General features: G+C 37.1%; 2 protein-coding genes across 10 annotated transcripts in view; one reads left to right on the forward strand and one right to left on the reverse strand.

Annotated features, from left to right (window-relative positions):
- Positions 1–44: 44 nt before the first annotated feature.
- LOC102685961 (COP9 signalosome complex subunit 7b) lies at positions 45–4459 on the reverse strand. 5 transcript variants are annotated; one of them, XM_015361040.2, is made up of 7 exons: positions 4381–4459; positions 2958–3131; positions 2226–2301; positions 2045–2133; positions 1140–1345; positions 559–664; positions 45–319 (listed from the first exon to the last, which is right to left on the reverse strand). In XM_015361040.2, the coding sequence occupies exons 2-7, from the start codon at positions 3117–3119 to the stop codon at positions 167–169; spliced, it is 792 nt and encodes a 263-aa protein (XP_015216526.1). In that variant the 5' UTR covers positions 3120–3131; positions 4381–4459; the 3' UTR covers positions 45–166. The 5 variants fall into 5 exon arrangements, with proteins under 5 accessions (XP_015216526.1, XP_006637820.1, XP_015216525.1 ...); XM_006637757.3 differs by having other exon boundaries at positions 1140–1342; positions 4334–4431; XM_015361039.2 differs by having other exon boundaries at positions 4334–4431.
- Positions 4460–16968: 12509 nt separating this feature from the next.
- The window catches only part of vwa5b2 (von Willebrand factor A domain containing 5B2), a 29065-nt gene continuing 22623 nt past the window's right edge, over positions 16969–23410 (forward strand). For 4 of the 5 annotated variants that reach the window (XM_069197257.1, XM_069197261.1, XM_069197258.1 and 1 more), the window contains exons 1-2: positions 16969–17260; positions 17545–17631. The gene's annotated coding sequence lies outside the window, so the exon portion shown is untranslated. Of the gene's footprint in view, positions 17261–17446; positions 17632–23410 lie in introns of those variants that run through there. The other variant, XM_069197260.1, reaches the window with a different exon arrangement.

The following is a 23410-nucleotide window of genomic DNA, read 5'->3' on the forward strand; positions in this document are numbered from 1 at the left end:
ACAGAACAAATTACATTTTAAAGGAGGGGGAAAAACAAAATGGCTCTAACTGCTACAATTTTTATTTTCTTTTTTCGCAAAAACACTCAGTTTTCCACAGTGGTGCAGCAAGATTCCCCTCAGTAAGGCTTACGGACAGGCGAGGAGCACAGGCTGATCCGTGAGCTTAGTGTTGGACTGGTCCTTTCGTCTTGGACATCATCTTCGACAGCGGCCTCTGATCACTGGGCTGGGAGCCTTCCCAATCCAGCGAGGAGGAGTCCATTTCTTGTGAGGAGGGCAAGGCTGTTGCCTTCAATGTTTTCTTGATGTTACTCACCTAAAAAATATGTTTTATAAAACATGTAGCAATATGACAGCAAACCTAAACCTTAGGCTTTAGGGATCAAAACTTTTCTCATCAACATACTTATTCTAGAAAAAAGCACCATTGTTTGAGGATATCCTTATGAGCCTGAATCAAAAACCAAGGAGCTGACAGGTAAAATTATTTACTCTCCAGAAGATACATTTCATGTTTCTTTTATTAGCATTCATAGTCCCTAATAATGAACCTACTTCTGTTTCAGATCGCTGCTGAGCTCTGAGATGATTCTTTCGACACAGATTCACCCTGTTGATCTGCAGTTCGATCGCTGATGTGACCGATTCACAGCTACTGCACCTGCAAAAACGCAGGAAGCCAGCAATGAAACTTGGACAATGTAATCCCTAAGAAATTAAATGCAGCCTAAAGCACATTAGGCACACCAGCTGGGAAGAAACATTGTTTTTCAAAGTCAATGGTGTAAAAAACTACCATTTTGTTGATTAGCTTTAAAGAAGAATATATACATTTTGAAAGATGAATAAAAGTAATTAACACTAACAATGGTAAAAAACCAAGGCATTAAATTGTACTTTTAATGAATTGAAATTGAGTCTCTAAGATCCAGCTGAAGTGCATGTTCATAGGCTGCACAAGTGACCATCATTCACATGTATTATTACTGTATAGGTGCATACTGTATAAATATTTAGAATTGAACTGCTACATCTCACATTTCTGAAAGAACAAGTAAAAAAAGGACTGAAAATTATGGGTCTGGCTGTGACAGGAGAGCACAGAAAAAGGTGAAGGGGAAAAAGTCAATACATACCACTGCTGGAGCGTGTCTACGATGCTACTGATGTTCCTGGCTTGGATATCCCGGCTGACACAGAGATCCACTTCAAGGAGCTGCCTACGTTGGTCCAGCTTTCCCCGGATGACATCAGTGTAGACAGCTTCAATGATCAGGTCCTCTAACTCGCGCAGATTCTTTATTTCCAAGTCCTTCAGCAGCACTGAGTAAGGAATGCTCTGCTAAAGATCACACATAAAAATCAAAAAGTAACACTGCAGGTCAAATCGTATTTTTGTTGTAAATTACAAAACTAGTGTTGAAAACATTGTCGTGCTGAACTCCATCACACTCTTAACGGTAAAAATATGTACAGTATACCCCTATGTTTCAATGACAAAACCTAAATACTAAAAAGATTAAATAAGCAAGCCCATCAAGTAGTTTATAAAAGCATATCGATGGCATGAAGGCATAGATGAATGCGACATATTGGCTCCTTGTGTTTTTCCTTAATGATTCACACTAAGCGCGACATACAATATGTTAAATCCCCTCACTACCTGAGCCCAATCCACTCTCTCAATAATGAGGTGATTTAGTGGCTTATGCAACAGTCTTGCAACAAAGCCATACCTTGTCATAGTCAAGTATCAACTTTATGTTTCTAAACATATACATGCATAAAAGAAGGATACATGTTTTTTTAATGTTCAGTATAATGAATCCAGGGCTGTAACCCTTTTCCCTACTCCAGAACACAGTCTCCTAACTTACCTTTAAGAGGCCAACTGTCAAGATGCTGTTTTAGTTATTTAGTCCAAACACATTGAGATTTTAAAGTTGAATTGAGTGCCTTAAGGACAATTGCAACAAACATCTCTACCGATAAAAAAACAAAAAGCCATACTACAGTGCCACCTACTGACAACTAAATGTACCTGCATTCGTGCTGCCAAGTTGACAATGGTCAGGTGCTTCAATTTGTTCTGCTGGGTGTGAGTTAAGGTAGGCAGTGTTTCTTTGTTTGCTGAAATGACGCAAGAGATACTGGTGAAAATGCACTACATGCTTTCTTTTCTGTATATCTACTGTAAGTGTGAACTACAGGTTGTATCTTACCTATGTAATCAAGGTAAGTACCATAAGCAAACACATTTAAGAGTTGAAAATATCCTTTGTTGGGACCTTCTGAAAGCTGTAGAAACATAAGAAACATTTTAAATCTGAAGCTTTTTTGCATCATAGCAGTGGAATCTCAATTTAGATGAGATCTTATCATTATTAGCAAATGCAAATATATTTATTCTGAACTGCATTAATACGCTGTTGACATACAGTAAATTGTACTTTCCCCTACTTTTTGCTTAAACCCTGTAGTGCATGACAAAACCTCAAGATAAATGCACTACCATATTGAACTTTAAACACTTTTAACATAATGTGAAAGGTGGGGAATCTATTTTGATTCACAATCATAATACAACCATCATCAGAAAACATGTTTTTCCTAGTAAGGATATTCTCTCATCTAAAGAGGTTACTATTGAGTTTGGAATGAGGTTGCACTTAATGTCCTAGGATATTAGCAGTACCCTCCTCTGTAAAGGTCCAATATTTCTTCATTAATCACCTAGATCTCAATTCTGATCATGATCTAGTTGTTTTACTCTGGGTTCTTCTCAGTATGCGTCCCTTTCCTATATTGCTTGCTGTGACTTTGTGACTGTCCTATCCACATTCAATGCTTATCACCTCTTTATTCTAAAATGGCTCATCTAATCTACAGTAGCTAAAACAAGGACATGTATTTATTATTTCACAAAGTCCTATGAAACACTTTCCCAGACTCACCTCCTGGACACAGGGCAAATCCAGAAGCTCTCCAAATACATACACTCCAGGTGCTTCTAGCACCTGATTAATGAGAGCAATCAACGCTGATCCTTTAGTGTTTCGTGCTAGTAAAATAAACTGCTCCAAAGAACTGCTGGGACATTTCAGTTCCCCTGCCATAATGGGAAAAATCTGCAGACAGCGGGGAAATGACAAGAGTTACCAAAAACATGTGATGGACAGTCAATAATTCATCTTGAGCTCCATTTCGAGCTTTATCTTATTTCACCCGTACCTACTGTAATATTACCAGAGCAAGTCCCACCCACTCTGAAATTAAAATAAGTGCCACGTTTGTTCATGCCACTTAGTGATTACAACATTGGAGACCAGAACTTCCCAAGATGCCCCCAGGTTGTATGCAGATAGATTTGACAGCGTCTTGATGGTAAACTGGGTGAGACAATTCTAATGGATGATTGTGAATGCATGTGAAAATGAATGGAAATTAATGTACCTACTTAAAACAAGGTACAGTACAGCATTATTAAAGCAGGGTGTTAAATACAGATATCAGGTCACAAATTAATCACAAAGGCATACAGTAGGTTGTATTGTGATGGAAAGACAAGCACTCAACACCTCATCCTATAGTTTGCTACATTAAGTACTGGACAATGTGTGTAAGGCTAGGAAGTTAGGATAGTAAATGAATGGTGGAGCACTGGAGAGGCCTTTTTCAAAAATCCTAAAAAATGATGTATGAAAGACTGGTCTTTTCCCCCTCAAGCTAAAATATTATTTCAGAATTTGAGTGTCCTTGTACTATATTGTAAAATCCAAGACCCTGACTAAGAAAAACGCGAAAATGCCTCGTCTTCAGTCCAAAGCAGGGTTAATCACATATTGTTTGATTGTGGGACATACGTTTTGAAGATATCAAAGGAAGAACATCAAAGCACAACACCAGAGCGCAGAATTAGTTTGATTCCATTCAAAACGGAAGGCAGTAGTTAAATACGAGTTAATGAGGTATGCTCACAGTTATCGTGCAACAGCGCAAGACTCATCTCCCTTCACTCAGGTACTGTAACTCAGGATCATAATATAATAAATCCATCCATCAACATGACATTTATATCGTGTAAGAACATAATCTACGGTGCCTGTATATATACGGAAATTATATGTTAACTATAAATTATTTATTGAACGCAGCTTCAACAAAACGGAATCGACCTAATATTTTACTGGTCACTGCAACTGTTTGGAGGTACACTTATTCGTTTAAAGGGCGCATAAATCTACAAGCTACCTGAAGTCCTCCTCGTGTTGTGTTGTGTTTCGTGTTTTTTTTAACTATTTTTTTTTTTTGGTTTTGTTTAGCGTTTTACCGGTTGTCAAGCAGCTATGACGATCTTTCTAGAATCTCCTCCTATACCTTTTCCTCCAGAGCAGGCAGGCACACCACCGCTCAGCGCTTCCAGCTTGCGTGTACTCCGTGGACGCATGCGCAAAAGAGGCTGCACGTCTTTGCGGGCCTTCTGGAGATTTGCAGTACCAGAACCTGTTTTTTTTTGTATTTTCTGCAAGCTTATTTTTGGGGGTTAAATATTTGTAGGTTCTGTATTACTCCTTTCTGATTGTCTGTTTATTCTAGTTATTTAAAAAGGAAATTAATACTAAATTCTATTATGCGTGCCTGAATACCTCAAATAATTAACATATGGTAATTTAAAATTTAATATTCAGTGCATGCTGACAATAGGTACATAAATTGATATCTCAAGTACACAACAAAATATCTGATTGTAAAGTGCTTAGATATTAACTAAATTGTATGTGTTCTATATGTTAATTGATGGTTTATATTTTACAAACATAACAAATATGCTTACGTTATTTTTGCATTAAATGTACATAAAATATATTAAATTATGCTTTGCTTGCCACAGTAGTGCAGATATTGAAAAAGTTTATATATATATGTAAATATAAATCTGAGGAAATGTTTAAATATAATTAACTTCTGCTGCAAATAAATAAAAATGACATGCTGTATAAGTTAAAACCATGTCTAAATCCAGATTTAGTCAATCTTTTTAGTCAATAACAACAGCAAGTGACAAGTGGTCCCTAACAGCAGTTCAAACAGGACCACCTGGTTCAGTCAAACTTCAGTCCTGAAATCCTTTGAATAGTTAAAAGTTAGTTAAAAAAACGGTAATCCAGAGAAAACACGACAGCTGTAATCAATGGTTAGTGTTCCACAAGCGACACAGGCCATCATGATCGAATACTAGGCAATTAAAAGCCCTCCTGTTGAGTATAAACTGACAACACTGTGCACAGTGAACTGTGTTTCAAATTGCAATACCAATATTGAAGTAAGCAGTTAATCTCCTGCTTTTTACAGCAACACAGAATCTGCACCGAAGTGAAAGTGCTATACATCAGTAAAAATACAGTCTGCACCCACTGCTGATGTCTTCTGTGTAGATTTGGAATTCCTGTCATTTTTGTGTACAAATTCCTTCCCCATCTTCCTTTATTGTGTACTTGAGTGGTCTGACACCATGGCACAGTTACTGTATGATAAATAAGAAATGGAAGGAGAAACCAGTCCCACCTCTTACTATAGTTTAAAATCTACCATAGAAGAGCTTGAGCTAGTGACCATAACAATAAAAGGAACTACGTTTTATTTTCCTTTCTTTTTCAGAATGCCCCTGTTTATTAATAGTGTGTGCACAGTGATAGTTATTTAGTTACAGTACCTGCTTGGGTTTACTTAAGGTAAATAGAGTATCCAAGGAAGCTTTTCCATCTGTGAGAGCACAGGGGAGAGGAGACACTTAGTCAGAGAGAACAAGGTGTTGTCTTTTTCTCATTTAAGGACTTTTGTATGCCACTTTCAGGTTTCAAGACAAAATGGAGCGACTGTAGCTGGATAAGAGAACTTCTGAATTGAAAAGAAACAAAGGTGAATTGTTTTTTTTACTTATTTCCTTAGCAAACCTCTCTTTTTTTATATCCCAGCCAAAGCATTTTGAAATTGCACAGGGAGATTTGCATCAATGAGTGTCGGTGTTATAATGTTATCCAAAAAAATGTTCTAAAATAAAGTGATATCCCTAAACCATACTGGATGTAAAACAAACCTTTCTTCTTAGTTTATTTCCTCCCTTGAGAAAAATAAAAGGCGAACACATTGGAAAAGATTGTTTAATCGGTTATTAAAATAATGTACTGACTGGATGTGAGCTGCACACTGTAAATAAAACGTTTATTTGTAAGGTGAATGACAAATCTAGCTTTTAAAAATTAAGAATTCCTTTTTTCTTTTACAGACATTGTGAAGCTTTCAATTCACAACATAGTCTTCAAACTTGTTTACTTTTGGGAAATCTATGCACTGGACTTAATGCAAACAAGCTACTCTTTGATTAAAGGAGAAAAGATTTGTCTCACTGTCCTACCAGTTTTTAGACATGTAGCTTTGCCATTGCTCAGTTAAAAGTGTAATATTGTATTTTGGCAATCTCCCCCTTTGCAGTAACCAGCAAAGCTTGCTTGAATTTCTGTGGGTGATCTATTAACAGTTTGAAGATGAATGTGTGTTATATGCCCAGGAGCAGCGTATTATGTGCTAGAAAACCACATTTTGCTGTAAACAACTCCAGGAAGGCTGGCTTAATGATTAACCTGAAGCAATACTGATTCCACTGCCAAACCCAGGCTCTGGTTTTCAGTGATTATTTCTGCTTATAATACAGTACTTCATTAGATTTGTTGGCACAGCCAATTATTTTCAGATGTTTTAGAGTTGGATAACAAAACTGTTAAACAATAAACGTGCTACATCATTGTAAGACGCTTGCTCAAAAAAATTGTTTAAGAACACAAGTACACATAAAAATAAAATGAGGACCATCTGCACATTTTGCCCACTTGGTAGTTAATAACTAATAGATCAAAGAATCTATATCACAACTGGTAACCACATGAAGCTAGGCAGGTGTGAGCCTGGCCAGTATGAGAATGGGAGACCTCCTGGGAAGCCTAATGTTGCTGCTGGAAGAGGTGTTTGTGTGACCAGTAGGGAGGCCCTCCAGTGTATGGATTGTGATGTGCCAGTACAGTCATAGGGACATTATACTGTAAAATGAGGTGCCATCCTTCAGACAAGACGTACTGTAAAACTGAGGTCCTGACTCTCTGTTGCCATTAAAAATCCCAGGTTGTTTCTCAAAAAGAGTAGGGGTATTAACCCCCACGTCCTGGCCACATTTCCCATTGGTCCTTACCAATCATGGCCTCCTAATAATCCTCTTCTATAAATTGGCTTCATTACTCTGTTCCCCTCCCCACTGATAGCTGATGTGGCTGCCGTCGCATCATCCAGGTGGATGCTGCACATTGGTGGTGAAGGAGGGGAGTCCCCATCACCTGTAAAGTGCTTTAAGTGGAGTGTCCAGAAGAGCACTGTTTAAGTTAATGGATTATTAATATTGATTAGTGCAGCTGGACAAAATGCCTATTTTACTCTATTTACTGTATGTTTATATTGTCTTCCATCTACTGTTAGTATTTGAGAGTTACAAGCTTCTGTCTGTCTAGGTCAAATTCGTGGAAGTATTCCATACAAATGAACTTTCTCGGGTGTATAACAGTAGGTTTAAGTGGCTCATATAATTTTCTTATTGCTAATTTTGCTATGGCTCATAAAAGTAAAATCATACTGTATGTGTAGGGATAAAAGTAAAACTATATAAGCTAAGCAAGGCAGTTTCAGCAATTAACATTTTTAATTTGAAATGATTTCTCATTTACTGTAGCGCAGATAAAGTTCTTCACAATATTTACACATGAAAATCAATCAGAGGTGTTAGCAGACGTTTTTTGTTACATTATGAACTAATTCCCTCCTAACTCTGTAAAACACTTGCACTCTATTCTACTGCATGTACTGTATTGAAATTGAGATATTGACATTCCGATATTATGAAATAATTCCTCATTTTATTTGCCATGATGATCTGTTACACTCATAAAGAACTGTTCTTAAAAGACCTTTCAAAGCTGTTAATTAAAATGAGAGAGTGGGAGGAGTCACAGTGGTATCAGCACGAGGAAAATGAGAAGTATTCTGCATTTCCCGTTACACACCTCTTCATACACAACTTTCAGAGCCCAGTCCAGTAGATGTTATGCTGTAGTTCTTGAAGTGTGATTGAAATATCCTGTGTCTGTGGGCAAGGTTCTGGCCCTTTAATGTTTACGCTAACGGTAACTGTTACTTGCCTCATGTGACAGAGTGTGTTTGTCCAGCTACTGTTGTATATATTGCCTCTTGGTTACTCTGTGCCAACCGAGAGATGACTTGACAAACAATATAGCAAGGCAATATAGCAAGGCAATATAGGCCTTGCATCTCAATTACTAACCCAGCAAATAATGGGGGACATGCAATAACAAATCCTGACAGGATCCTTGACAGTAAGCTACCATAAAGAAATAAAGCAATAATAATGAAATAACAAAAGAAATGATATGCTAGTTGTAATCAGATTCCTGGTTGAAATATATTTACTCTGTGTGGCCACTGATTTATTCGGACCTGTCTGTCCTGTTTCATTTGGTTACTCCTTGAATAACGAATGGAAATCAGATTAATTACGTGCTGCGACAGACTTAATCTGTGTGTGCCTACCGTGATTAAAAGTTATAAAAGCAGAAATGTAATGTTTGTGGGATATAAACTTCAATATCTCACATTATTTATAATGTGATGTTGGGTGACAGCACAGGTTGTAACTTGTGTTACTAGGTAACCATTTGTTACCAGGTGAGATTGCCCGTTTTAACTTCGGACTTCTCTCTGACCTCGCAGATGCCCATGGAGAGGCCTCGCTCAAAAAGCATTGCATTCCACAGCATTCCTTCAGGTCAGGAGGGCAGCCGAGCCCCAGCGGCGAGGCCTAAATCTGCCAAGGGACGGCAGCGGACCAGACTGCAGACGTCCAGCCCAGTGCAGTGGTTCCCAAACTTGCTGCCCCGCAATAACCTGGCAGAGAACCCCATTACCCCGGGAAGGCGAGCCCCCAGAGGCACTGACGGGCAGAAGTACCAGGCTAGACAGCTTCCCCCGGACGTTGACGTCCCAGCTCTGGAAGACTGGCAGTGCCAGCAGCGCAGAAACAGCTCCCTGGAGAAAGAGCAACCCTGGGAACATTCCCACAATCCACAAACCCCCTCAACCCCGATTCAGAGCCCGTCCGTGCTCATGACCCGTATCCCATCCTCCCTCAATAAGTACAGTGTGCTGCCTTCCATTGGGCGCAGAGACACAGAGACGCCTCCAGCTGGACATCCTGAGTCTTAAAGTGATATTCATGAAGAAAATAACAACTGAAAATAAGCAACTTAGGTCATTGTGTTGATACTATTGTCAGAGGGTTACTCATTCAGGAACTTCACCCAGGTGTTTTCTGCATATGCCTTATCAGGATCAGGATCGCAATTAAGAGACTTGTCAGGACATTAGAACATAAAAATCTTAAACTAGAAGAGACTACTGGTTCATATTAAATGCCTCTAATGATGTTCTTGAATACACTTAATCCCAAGACTTTGCTGAAAAGGCATTTAGAGAATCTTTCAGTGAAATAAACACAAAGACATAAAAACCTCATCCGTTGCTAAAATGACACAGCATAACATATTTGATCTGATGTGATTAAAGGAAGATTCCTATTGATGTATTGTACAATCCAAAACACTGAATAAGCAAGACGTAAAAATGGCAAGAAAAGCCCTGATTAGAATCAAATTTTTAGGAATGAAATTTGAAAAAAAAAGCACATATCTCAGTCCATGAAGAATAAGTGTTCCCTCAAGAATCTTCTGCAAATATGTGGCAATTCAAATTAAAGTAAATCCGATATGCCTTTTTCCTCATATTTTCTCTCTCCAGCTTGGATTAATCAAATTGAGTTTCACAGAATGTGGAAACTAAGAAAACAACTATCCCATAATCCAATTATCATAGCCCTTGTTCTGATCTTTATCCTGGGAACATTAAAGATTAGGGACATTAATACAGTAGGTCATTGCTGATTAGTTAGTGCTGAAGGTTACAATATAAGCCCAGAATACCATTGTTCTGCTTCCATAATGTGAATCAAGCCAAGATCATTTTCCCTTCCTAATTCCTAGGTGTACTTCCAGAGTTTAAGGAAACCTTATTGATATCACATTAGTTTTATTCCTTTATGGCAATTTGTCTTCAAAAGAGGACTGGATAAACTAACTACTTCCACCTTCCACTCTTAAAGCGAGGGTGATAAACTCAGATCCTGAGGGGCCCATTGACTTCTGTTTTTGTTCTGCCAGAGCTCTGTTACATACAGTAGTTGGTCTAATTACTTAATTAACTGTATAATTCTAATGCTTCTAACTTAGAGGTTTAAATAGATACCTATACGTTTAATAAAGTGAGTGCTTAATCAACTGTAAAAGACCTAAATAAACACTCCATATTAATCTAACAAAGTGTTAACTGTTTAGTTAACTTCACAGAATAAAAACTTGAAGCTCCCCTTGATTTACTGTATTCAAAACTGTTTGGCATCTGTTCTACTATATCCTTCCACTTCCTTTTCCTGATTCACCACTACTTAGAGTACAACTGAGAAAACTGAACAACAGAGATATATGACTTAGAACAAATCAGAGTGAGAGAACTTATACATTTTCTTCATAGAAACACATGCCTTCAAAGTTCGTTTTTTTTTCCTGACACTTTTAAAAAATGTTCAGCTTAGCCACTAGATGACACCAGACTCATTGTTATGTATTTTTAAGCATTACAAGGCAGAGGGACTGCAGAGTGTTCTCTGTCCAAGGTATGGACTGAATGAGCACTGTGTGAACCTTACACTTGTATACTTAAATAAAGAGATGTTGTCGGATAGTTTCAAACCTATGATTTTAACTAGCACCAAAATGGTGTGTTCGCTGTAAAACATATTTATTAAAGCCCTTCTACTGATTATTGGTAAGAGTTGTGTTTATTAAATTTATTTTAAATATTTCTTGCTAATATAAATGAATGTTATACACTACCTCTTTCTGAATCAGCCAAATGATCAAAAACTATCTTTCTGAGTCTAAGTACACAAGCTTGCTATTGGCTCATCCTTTTATTAAGCACACATTGCTGACTAATAGTAATTTAATTGCTCATGGAAAAGGTATTATTAAGCAGGTAAACGCAAATGGCATTTCTTATCACTATTATGGGAATTAATGCAATACTTTATGTAACAATCTTTAGTTAAAAACCAACTAAAAGATTTTACTTAAATCTTTTTATGATGGTCAAAATAAGTCTAGTCCTGTTTAATTAAGAAAATACTATTTTCATTGGCAGGGAATATCATTAAAATAAAAATATAACCTCTTGATAGACAAAAGCTGTGAAATCCTGACTTTTATGAAGCTGAATTGGGCATTCTTTAAATCAAAGTTTCAGTAAAGTACTACTTTACTACCTCAGAGTATAAGTCAAAGTCTTCTTATTAATAATAAGTCTTCTTATTAAATAAAACTTAATTAAATAGATTTTTTTCTTAGAAAAACACTCAAAATGTCAGTTTTATTTTTAAAAGTGTTTTTAGGAGTCCTTATAAAGGATACTTAAAGAGCAAGGGAACTGTAGAACTCAACATAATGTGCAATCGGAAATATTCACAATTCATACAGTTCCAATAAGGAGAAACAGAAATAAAAAAATTAGAACCCACTGAATAATTAATTATAGATAGAATGCCCAAATCACTCATCAGAGATGGACCTCACTCAACAGGTGAGGACTATCTTCTATAAATCTTTGAGAAGACATCTTAGCAGTCCTCTGTTCTCTGTTCTCTCTCATAGATACTCAGAGCCAGGAACGGCTTATAAAAGTTCTTGGGACAACTGCAAACCATGATTGATCGATGGAATCACCTGACCATGCAGGAAATTCAGTGCGGTGTATATGTATGTCTCACATACTAATGAGTTATTTCACTCTGCATAAATTCCTATGCCTCCATCTCTCAGTATCAAACAAGAAATACCTACAAGACTACCTAACAGCACATGGCATCCACGGCTCATGCTCCACCATCCACTGTGTTTTTCAGTTTTTTTTTCTACTATTTCAAATTTTTAATACACTTGGTCCAACACTCTTGGTCATTTATAAACCCATGCATGTTTCTTATGAAGAATATTCAGATCATTATACAGTGTATAGGTAACTGCAGATTGTCATTGTCACACAGCATATTGCACATGTCATAAGTGCGCCATTAAGAGTTCCTTTATATAAGAAATGGTGGATTAATGAATAAGGGTGGCACTTTGGAGTAGTGGTTAGCATTTTTTGCCTTGCAGTGCAGGGGGCCTGCGTTCAATTCTGGACCTGGGATGCTGTCTATATGGAGTTTGTATGTTCTCCCTAGGTTTGCATGAGTTTCCTCTGGGTGCTTCAGTTTCCTCCCACAGTCCAAACACATGCTGGAAACTGTGTGTGCCTTGTGCCTGTTGTTTGCTAAGATCTGGCTCACCTGTGACCCTGAAGTGGATAAAAAAGGATACATGTATTAATAAATAAAACCTTTATTCTCTGTATCCATGCTAGAGTCTGTCTTATTAATATACAGTAAGAGCATATTTTGTTTTCAGTTACTCTGGTATCAATACATTTTGAATCAGACATTGTTAAGATACTGCATACAGTATGCAGGCTATGAAAACTGTGATAGAAAACCATGGTTTTCATGAGAGACTTTCACCTTTCTTACAAAGAATGAAAAAACGATTGCAATGTGAGAAACAGAATATAAAATGGTGCTCATGGTTAATGACTGCTGTCTTACTCAGTTCATCAGAGCACCTATAGTGCCTATAGTGATCTAGATTTTTTAGACAATAAAGATACTGAAGAGTTATTCTTCAGAGAGTGGAAAACATAGGTCAGAGAAACATTAGGGAACTGTGATCTAACATAGAATACTCTGAAGTATACTTTGAAACTATACAGGCAAGTCTTTTAATTTCAGGAATGTAGATTATGTAGAACGGTCAACAAAGCTAAGTGTGAAAAGCAACAGCAGTAATGAACACAGATATAGAAAAAAACAGGGCATATTTAGATTTCCTGAAGGGTTTTCATAATGTTTATCATAAAAGATACATTTTCAAAATTGCAGGCCTTCAAGCAGCCATTCAAGATAATGCATATGTATGAATTGTGAACTGGTTAAAGGATATAAAACAGAGTGTACAGATAAGGGGTGATTGTTTCCTGTGTGTTTAATTAGTGGAGTACCACAGGTATCTGTATTAAGACCACTGTCATTCCTAATTTGTAATTCATAATTTAAATGTATATTCAGGTGAAGATAGTAATATAGTGAAATTTTGCCTCTGAACATTCTGAAACACGATGGGAGGATTAAGCAAACACTGTAGACGCTGGAAAGAAGATTAAAAAAGATACAGCTTAAATCAGGACTGAGGAAATACCTGGCAAATGGCAGTTAACCAGAGCCCATATCACCCTGCAGATCATAACTGGTAACCTGCGGAAGCTAAGCAAGTGTGAGTCTGGCCAGTACCTGAATGGGAGACCTCTTGGGGAAAACTAAGGTTGCTGCTGGAAGAGGTGTTAGTGGGGGTGCTCACCCTGTGGTCTATATGGTCCTAATGCCCCAGTATAGTGATGGGGACATACTGTAAAAAGGTGCCATCTGTTTGATGAGATGTAAAACAGAGATCCAGACTCTCTGTTGTCATTAAAAATCCCAGGGTATTTCTCGAAAAGAGTGGCAACCCTGGCATCCTGGCCAAATTTCCCACTGGCCCTTACCAATCATGGCCTCCTAATAATCCTCATCTATGAATTTTATGTATTATTTAATATAAACAACTGCAGTGTATTACACAAAGATAGAAAAATAATCAACTATTGATACAAAATGATGCTAAGCTTGAATAAGCAACTTCAAAAACGATTGCATACACATACAGTATGAAGGAGATATATTTCTAATGCAGATATTGGTTTACTTTCTTCTTTATTATTTTTCATAATACAAACCCAAACCATTCCATCCAGTGTGAACTCCATCAGTGAGTTCATTGGCACCAGTACTGGTTTTATTCAAAACTAAGGAACAAACATAGCAAAGTAAAATCAGATATGCTTTGGGTCAATTCCCTATCCTCAGCATGTGTTCAAAAACCTAAAATTGTTTAAATAGTTAATTCAAGCAATTGCACATTGATTAAGCAAATCAGGCCCTACAGTAGATGCTAGTATCAACAGTTTCCTTCAACTAAACAATGATTTACCTTCCCAGTTTTCAAATGTAACAGATAGTGTTTTTTAAAAGGCAGTCATAACATATAGTAAATAAAGGGTAGAAATGCAAAGTGACCTTTACTGCCATACAAGGGCTATTGTGACCTACAGCATTTTACAATAGCGTATTGTTGATACACATTGGATCCCTTGCTTTTCTTCTGTCAAAGAGAATGGAAAATGGCTTAATTGAGTTTCAGCAGAGTCATGTATGGACATTATTGTAATTTTGTTAGTGTTTCAAAAGACAACAACAAAGTCCTTGGGTCACTGGGTCATCTGAATGGCAGGAAATTAGAGATTCTTGCTCAAAGATGTCCCACAAAAATATCACATACACAAGTGTGGAAATTTCTGAAATAATACACTTATCTGTATCTTCCCAAGACTTACTGTATTTGAAATCTTAATGAATATGAAAAAGATTTACAAATCAATTTAAAAACATAAAGTTCTCCCTTCTCTCCGCATTTTGGTCACCTGTAGGCCTGCGGAGAAGGTGTTGCCATGGTTTTCTAGGGTGTCCGCTCTTGTTCATATTCATTAAAGCCCATGCAATGTTTTAGATCAAATTATCACCTGAACAGGCTGTCACCTTGCACAGGGGATTAGCAGGCACTGCTGAAACAGACGCTTTTCCATGCATGTTAGGTGAAAATAATGAGAAGTTCACCTTGAAGATGAACACATCGTACTCTCTTATTACTTCACATGCTAATCTCACACAACGACAGCAAACAGAGACAGCCAAGATTGCTATCATCGTATTCTGTTAGAAGCTGAACAGAATAGGATATTTAAGGGTGATTGGACATAAAATTAACCACGCCATAAAAAACAATTTGTTATCTGAAAAATAAAGAAGCCCAACGTCATTATTTAAATCTCACTTCTCTTTTATGAGGCTCTCCAGTTTATTCAGTTCCTCAGTTCTTCAGTTATTCAGGCTTCCATAGTGACAAAAACCTACACAGGCATAACAAAGAATAGCCTATATAAATTTGTTGTTATCTAAAAACCAAGACTTTTGGAACGGGCACTCAGTTTTCATAAACTAAAATCAAAATCATACAGCATTTCAAAGAAAATGGCATTCGTCTCACAGATACCCTTACCAGGAATGGCAGACTTAAAATGTATGGATTCTATTCAGATGGGAGCTTTATGGAATTAAAGAGTCCCATCTGAATGTACCAGCCATCAAATTAAGATCAATTCAAAGTAATTACAGCATTAGACTGTCTGCCAGAAAATGGTTTCAGAGTGTATTTGAGGAGAGGGCAACTTAGCTTGTAATGTTGTATCTATAAATTCACTTGTAAGAATCATGTTACTAAACACCTTAGTATCAATAAGAGATCACAGTGTGATAGCTGTCTGTGAAGTGTTCTGTAGAGTGGCATAGCCCAATGCAACATCGGTGAACTGTGTAACTGATTTATACAGAGTACTGTAGTTCAACCAAAAAGTAAATTGAAATCTAGTATCCTGCAAGATTACAGTAATTCAAGCTACAGGTGGTACTATTGTTTGGCTTAGTGTTTTTGCTACATGTTGTAGGTGAACATTTTTCACAGCACTAAATGTTTTATCCTTATGGAACACCAGCTGAAATGGAAGTACAGTACTGTAGGTAAATAAGTGTCTGGAATGGAGAAATGCATACACCGGGATTGAAAGAAGAATGCAACAAATCATCAAATTTAAAATTGAAAGTTGTTCCAAAATATACTGTGTATAGAACAACTACGGATTAAAGAATAGGTCTTCTGTTTCTGTAAAAATGGTTAAATGAGTAGTCAGATCGCTTTGTTACAGTACATACAGTGTATCCATTTTCTCTTGTGCGGTGAAGTCATTGACTGTCATAGCTAGTCATTACCCGACAATCCTGAAGTGAAATATAATTTACAGCCAGGGTCAATTACCTCAACACAGAGCAGTCGAGCTTCATCTAATTTAGCTACAAACAACGAGCATTGGGGACCTGCTCCTACATGTAAACTAACATTCAAGTTTTCACAAAAACCCTAAACGACCCCCTTACATAGTGTTTATAGAAACCATTTTTATCATGTTCACACTTTTGTTGAAAGAAAGAACAGTGAACCCATGTGGAGTTTGTTATTAGACTGATGCTTTAGGAGCCATTTCAGATTATTATTATACATTTACTAAAGTCAGTATATTTTTCCCCCTTATCTAGGACGCCCAGATTCACGGTTGACATTTCTGTCCCATCTAGTAAAGTTGTAGGGTTTTATTTGCATCTCGGAGATGACTGATCGCTCTCCTACCGGTAAGACATTTTACATTACTGGTAAGAATAAGCAGGTTTAGCCCAACAAGCTAGTCTAGCCTAACATATTAAACTAATTAATTACCGTCATTGCTTATATTTGAAGAATTATTTATAAATTCCAAGAATTTGTTTATAAATTATCAATTGTTTTTATTCTTGTTTTGAGGAATAGAAGAATTCCAATATGTTAGTTTTTAAAAAATAAAAGACTGATTCATTTGATGCAGCGGGATACAGTCTACGGCTCATACTTCAAACATTTTTTATCGCGCACCTCTACTCCCAGTGCTCGTCTCCAGTGGGACTCAAAGCGAAGCCACACTCACGTGCATGTAGTAATAATAATATGATGAGGTCTAACAGACCTGCGATACAGACTACGCGAGACAAGCAACAGCCTGTCCAGTTACCTTCCAGCGCGCTTCGAGAACCACCGAAGGTTTTCTGCTGCGCATCCAGGGGTTAAAAAGCACTTCGTCTGACAAAACAGAAGGAAGAAAAGCAAAAGACAACATCGGAAATAATCTCTGAAACAAAACTGCTTTGTGAACGGCAGAAAGAAAGCAAGCAAGTCTGGACTAGATACTAAAATCAGACATCAAGGTACAGTAATAGCTGTCTCGGGCAACTTGGTTTTGTTCTATTTTTATTGTGCAACTTCTTCGTAGGTGGAGAATAAACTTGCTGTCTGGTACGGGCAATCTGATGATGAAACACTAAAAAACGTCAGGATTTAATAGGCTGCAGGAAGGGGCTATTATATTGTTTTAAGTAGTGGATTTCTGTTATTTGAATGTTTTCTCCTGGACTCTCCGTTGTGATATACAGTAATTTATTTGTAATACTTCATACTTACTGTATATATTTGTTTCTCAATTTGTATACAGTGCTAAGAAAGAAGTTCGTAGAGCAAAATGTTAAGTCTCACCTACTAAACTATTACGAAAACCGGGGCACTTCTACAGAAACCTAAGGTCAGTTATACCTTTTTTGGTAAGGGTAACCCGTTTTCTTTTTTGTTTTGTTCAATACATAAAATCATATATGCATATGAAGTCGTATAAAACGAAACCGATTCGCTTGAGTATGGCTATATTGAATAACGGTATTATTTGACAATATTCTTTCAAACAAAAGTCAAGCGACTTTTTGATTTTTTCTGTTCATGAGGCAGTGAACGAACTGTCCTCGTTCCATTAATCGGAAATACACGGAGTCCCAGGCAGTTTGTATGATAATTAAAATACGGATATTATATAGAAATAATGTAGGCAATTACATCTGTTGATACGCAGTCTTGCGCTGAATATCACTCTGAAAATGATTTGGTTATTTTCTAAAGTAAAGATTATTTGATTATGAATATAGTTTCTGACTATTGTCAATAAATCTTAATTTCCACTGAATTATGTGAAATATTTTAAGTACTGTTTAAATAAAGACGAGAAGGGTGCGCAGAAGACTACCGTCGCACAGAAGGCCACTTGTTGCTTCACAGACTTGTTTTGCCTGTAAAGACCTTGTGAGCACGTTTTCTAGGGAACACTCTGAATCTAGTCTCCGTAGCACGGATCCTTTACATATACTGAAAGACATGGTTTGCAGTAATTTCATTTTACACCCACTGTACATAATCAAATTGCTTTTGAAAGTGAACCAAGTTTCCAGTATTTACTGAAAGTTCTTCACGTCCCGAAGTCCCCTCAACAGTCAGTTCTCAATCTTAATGAGACTGCTACTGTAGCATTTGTTGGTAATAAGACCAAACCCAGAAGATGCGTTGGAAATATTTTTTTTTCCCGTGTATTGTGTCTCTTTAAACAATTTTCAGTAATTGAACAGGAGCTGTGTGTATTTAAAATTGTTAATGTTAATGTCTCTGAGTTTCTCTTGATTATATGCAGCAAGTCAATTATAAATACATAGCATACAGTATGTTAGTAATATTTGGAAACCTTTTGTTATGCCACTCTACTTTCAGTTAATAAATTGTTTTGAAATTTAATTGCCTTGGTGAAGACACATCAATCACCTCAACAAATCAACAATAACATGTTTAACTCGACATTTTACATATACCTGTATGATCAAGGCCACATGTCCTTTCAGGAATCTTAAAAACTGCTCCTTGTTAGCGTACAGTTTCTGGTCGTCTGCAGAAATCATTTTATCAGACCAGATGGAATAACCTAATTATTTAAAGAGGTGTTGATGGACTGCAAGTGACTGAAAAGTGACCGTGCAATGCTCTCTGTTTGACCCTCCCAAAAGACTCAAAATGGCCCAATTTATGCAAATCAAGCAAAAACAATTTCGGGATCAAGCCTTCAACAAGGCTATTGAGCATTGTTTTTGCTAATTCTCAGAAACAGCAAGACCGTTCACTGTCACATGCTTTGATGGCAGTGTTGAATCATAGTTGATTGACAGCGTCAGTGTGGTTCAGTCAACTTACTGTCAAAGGAGTAAGATGTTGTTTTCTCCTGACTGCAGATGTTTATAGTATATACAACACTGACCAAATATTATCTGTGGCTTTCTGAGAACATTAGAAAGATTAGAAATCTTAGAAGGCCATTCAGCCCGTCTTTGAACCCTTTTTAAGGCTAGACTTTGTTTACTGTGATACGATGACCAAAAACTGAGCCTTGAGCATGTCATTAGTCCAACTATGGCCAAGATTTCCCAGGTGTCAGCGAATTATTAGTTTAGCATCACTGGGGAAGGGACTTGGCTGGTGCATCCCGGGACATACTGTAACAGACTCCTTCTGGCTTGTTGAGATTGAGTGAATTGATGTGCTGTCAGTGAATGCTGTGCTAGTCCTCCAGTGGGCTTGGTGCTCTGACAGTGTACAGTACATGACAGTAGATGATGCCTTCTGTACGAGGAAGGAAAACCCGTACTGCTCTCATCCGTTCCATGATTTTCTAAGAGTTGTAATGGAGTGTCGAGTTTCAATAAAAAAGGACAATTCCTTTTTTGTAATTATTATCTTTAAAATAATGAGCTTTGCATTTGCATAAAGGTCAAAAGTTTACAAAACCTTGAATTTAAACCTAAGTTGAACCCAAGTATCCTTTTGGCCGATCCTTTGGCCATCTGTTTAGGGTTTACTGTAAGTCAGGTGTGTGTGGGCTGTAGCTGTAAAGCCTCTCAGCAATCTCAGATCTAGTGAGTCACGCCTGCTGGTTATCACAGCCTCAGTAACATTGTGTACTACAGGAAATCACTGCCAAGTGAAGACGTTTTCCATGGCCTATAAAGAGGCCTTTCCATTGCTGTTTAAGGAAATCATTAAGTGCTGCATGCAAATAATATAGTAAGCTGAATGTCCACCTGCCAGTCAGAAAGTATAGGCAGCTGATCTTTGAGGTTTGCGGCCATACTTTTCCTCCTTGTACTGTATTGCTGTATTCTTGTGCAGACCACATTGCACCCATGTTTTCTGCTTTCTGTTCATAGTTGTTGGTACATACATATTACAATTATCCTTCAGTTGAACATTTTAATGTACGTGTCTTACAGAAAGAAATGTTTTTCTTTTATCTTAACTAAACTGTGTGTTTCTCAGACTCAAAGAAAACATATAAAGTGTTGCTCAACAGTGGTTTTGATGATATGAGATCATTGCTACTTGACCATAAAACATGAAACATGACATTCCACCGCTTACTTCAGCTGACACTAACCCCACACCTTCAGGACATGTGCAGCATTTCCTTGGGTCTGGTTGTGATTTGCTACTGTATATCCTAGAGTGTTTTGAAAATGCCTCTTTAATGATTTTGGTCAAGTCGTTATACCTGCCATTCCTGTGTCTCATTGTACCCACTGAGGTGTGACCAAATGCACTTTTAGTGAGTGAAATAAGCAGATGGGTTTTGTTGATTTACTTTGAGAACAGAGCTAAAAAGGCCATTACCTGAGTTAGAACAAACAGTTACCATTGCTGCTATAATCAGGGGCTCATTCAGCTGTGACCAGCATCACCCAGCAATCATACCTCTTCTTTTAACAAATGCAAGGTGTATTGCTAATTAGTTTTAAATTGCATATTTTCTGCTAAACATTGTTGTAAATGAGCACGGGAAATGGTATCACTTTTGCAGCAATTACACTTTGCCACCTATCAAAAGCACAAGCTGGCCATGATATGATCCTGCTGATATTTGCATTCAATACAAAATACAGTTGGACAAAGATAAAAATCAAATAATTACGATTTCTGCTTTAAGTATGAACACATTTTTTAAAACTATTTTCTGTGCAATCACTTTTTATCATCAAAAGTCATGAAAAAGATGATGAAGCTTATCACATAAGTAATTTTCTGCACCAGATCTCAGTTCTGTGTTGGAATGATTCCAATCATAACACTCAGCATGTGCATACAAGCTTGGTAAAAACCAAGTCTGTGAAAAGGAAGCAAAAAAGCTGCATTTTGCAACAACTTATTTAACTAAGGGACATACACACAACATATTCCTGGCAAAACAGCAATACAGCATTTCATTAAATGAAATGTAATAGTTGACTAACTGTTCATAACATTTCTTCGGCACACAGTGAGACTTTTTGTCAATGCCTGTTCAGAATTTACTTAGTATACTACAGTATATGCATGAAAATTGTGTAGCATTGGTAAACATTTAAAAATGTGGAAATGATTTAATGAAATATAATCATATAAAAATATCTCTAAACACATTGACATTCATACATCTTTATTCATATAAAATACAGTGAGAGAATAGGGATGTTGGCTGACCACAGGAAAAACTTTAAATGTTCTTTTTTATGTGATAAATGTAGGGAAGTATACCATCATGGTTCAACAGTATTGCCATCCTGTAGCCTGGTCAGGCCAGATCTCAGAACCTAAGCAGGGCTGGAGCTGGTCAGTGCTGGAAATGGGCCTCTAAGGAAAACCAGGTTTCTTATGCAAGTGTTGTTGGTGAACTAGGAAGTGATACTGTTCCCCCCGAACCACAATTTCTCTAGACACTGTGATGCAGAAGATGAGACATTAAACCAAAGTCCTTGACTACTTTGTTAATTAAAAATCACATGTTGTAGAGAATGGGGATGTGAATCCTGATATCCTTGCTAAATTCCACTCTGGGCTTCTACAGTTTGGTTTTCCTAAAGTTTTCCCTTAATTCAACTGGAGAAGTAATTTTTCACTGCTGGCATATATAGTATTGGCTTCTACAGTGGTATATGTAGTAGCTTTCTTCTTCTATGAGAAGTGCTTTGAAAAGCTTTCAGATGGAAAGTGCTACATAAATTTAAGAAATTATTATTACTGAAATGTTGTGGCTGCCAGTTTTTTTTCTGAATAATGCATCAATTTTTTACTGCACTAGTCAAACACAATACTTCAGGCTATGATTATGTGATCTCAAGATAAACCTTTCTATAAAATAATATGAACTTCAGTGTAGATTTTATCTATGGAATGAAGTAAAAGCAACTTGAGACAGCTTGCCTTGTTTTGTTTATTGCATTCATATTTTTGATAAATTAAGGTTTAAGTGGTGACTAATGCTCAGCAACACAGAAAAACATTGTCTTAAAAGGCTTTACTCTCTGTGAATGTATTACTGTATGTGTTAATGGATGTGAATACTTTTGACTTCATAAGACTAGTATATATGTCCTAAGAACGTATTGCAATTAATTGTAATAGGACACATATTAACATCCTAATAACAGTGATCCAGAGAGTTAAGCAACTGAACTGTGATTCCAACAAGACAGAAATAACAATAATACATGACTGTTCTTGAAGAGTTTATCACCATCAAAATTTACTTTGGCTTTTGTCCTGATCACTAAACTGTACAATAAGATGAACAGCAGCTAATGTGACATAAAAATAGAAGTTTCCCACTACATTACAAAATAAATAAGTTATTAATAAGATTAGTTGGGTGAAAGTAAAAAAATGAATACATGGTTCTCGGTTTTGACACTCTGAACATTAACATTGCTGCTTTAATATGAGCCTGAGCCGGTAGTACAGTCAAGCAACAGAGAGACAAGGCATGGGGTAATTTCTCTGAGAGTTTGAAGCTGGACAGAGGAAGTGAATAACAAAGGAACATCAAGTTATTGCTTGGCACAGCTGGCACTACCATTCTTACCCATCCTGCAACACAGAATAAAAGTAGATGAACTGTAGACCAGGAGTCATCACTGCCCATCGCTGTGACCTTCTGTATTCTCCAGCCAGAGACCCAAGAGAGTGGTCAGCTTCAACACCTCCTGGACATGAACCTAAACTTTTACATTAGACAGCATCTTGCATCCAGCCTAGTCCTTCTGGAATGTTGACAGAGCTGTTAATGATTGAACTGTCCATTAATAAAGCTGCCTGCCTGACCTGAAGGTTGCTGTGCACTGCAGCATGGGGAATATCCTGGTAACCAACCTCAGACACTTTCAGAGGGGACGTTTGTAAATATTGCACCACAGCTGGAGCAAATACATTAATGTCTTTTGTATTGACTGTGCGTTTTTTATTGAATAGGGATTATGCAGTGCTGTTCAGGTGAGCACTTACATTTTCAAGGATGAATGTGAACAACAGCTATAGCCCACCAGCACCCAAGGTTTTGTTCAGTGTATGAAACCAGTTACCGAAATTCCTCGTAGCCCTGCATGCATAGTCCTTCAAACGAAAAATAAAAAAACACGCATTATCAGAATATGTACCTTTTTTAAAAATACTGCTTCATTATATTGTTA

Source organism: Lepisosteus oculatus, chromosome 13, assembly GCF_040954835.1.
Source record: "Lepisosteus oculatus isolate fLepOcu1 chromosome 13, fLepOcu1.hap2, whole genome shotgun sequence".
Classification (NCBI taxonomy): domain Eukaryota; kingdom Metazoa; phylum Chordata; class Actinopteri; order Semionotiformes; family Lepisosteidae; genus Lepisosteus; species Lepisosteus oculatus.

Excerpts from the sequence above, each read along its gene's own strand:
- LOC102685961 (XM_015361040.2), bottom strand. The coding sequence starts at position 3,119 with ATGGCAGGGGAACTGAAATGTCCCAGCAGTTCTTTGGAGCAGTTTATT. Across the intron at positions 1,346-2,044 it reads ACTTGGCAGCACGAATGCAG|CAGAGCATTCCTTACTCAGT; the intron begins GTACATTTAGTT and ends TGTGATCTTTAG. Across the intron at positions 665-1,139 it reads GTAGACACGCTCCAGCAGTG|GTGCAGTAGCTGTGAATCGG; the intron begins GTATGTATTGAC and ends GCGTTTTTGCAG.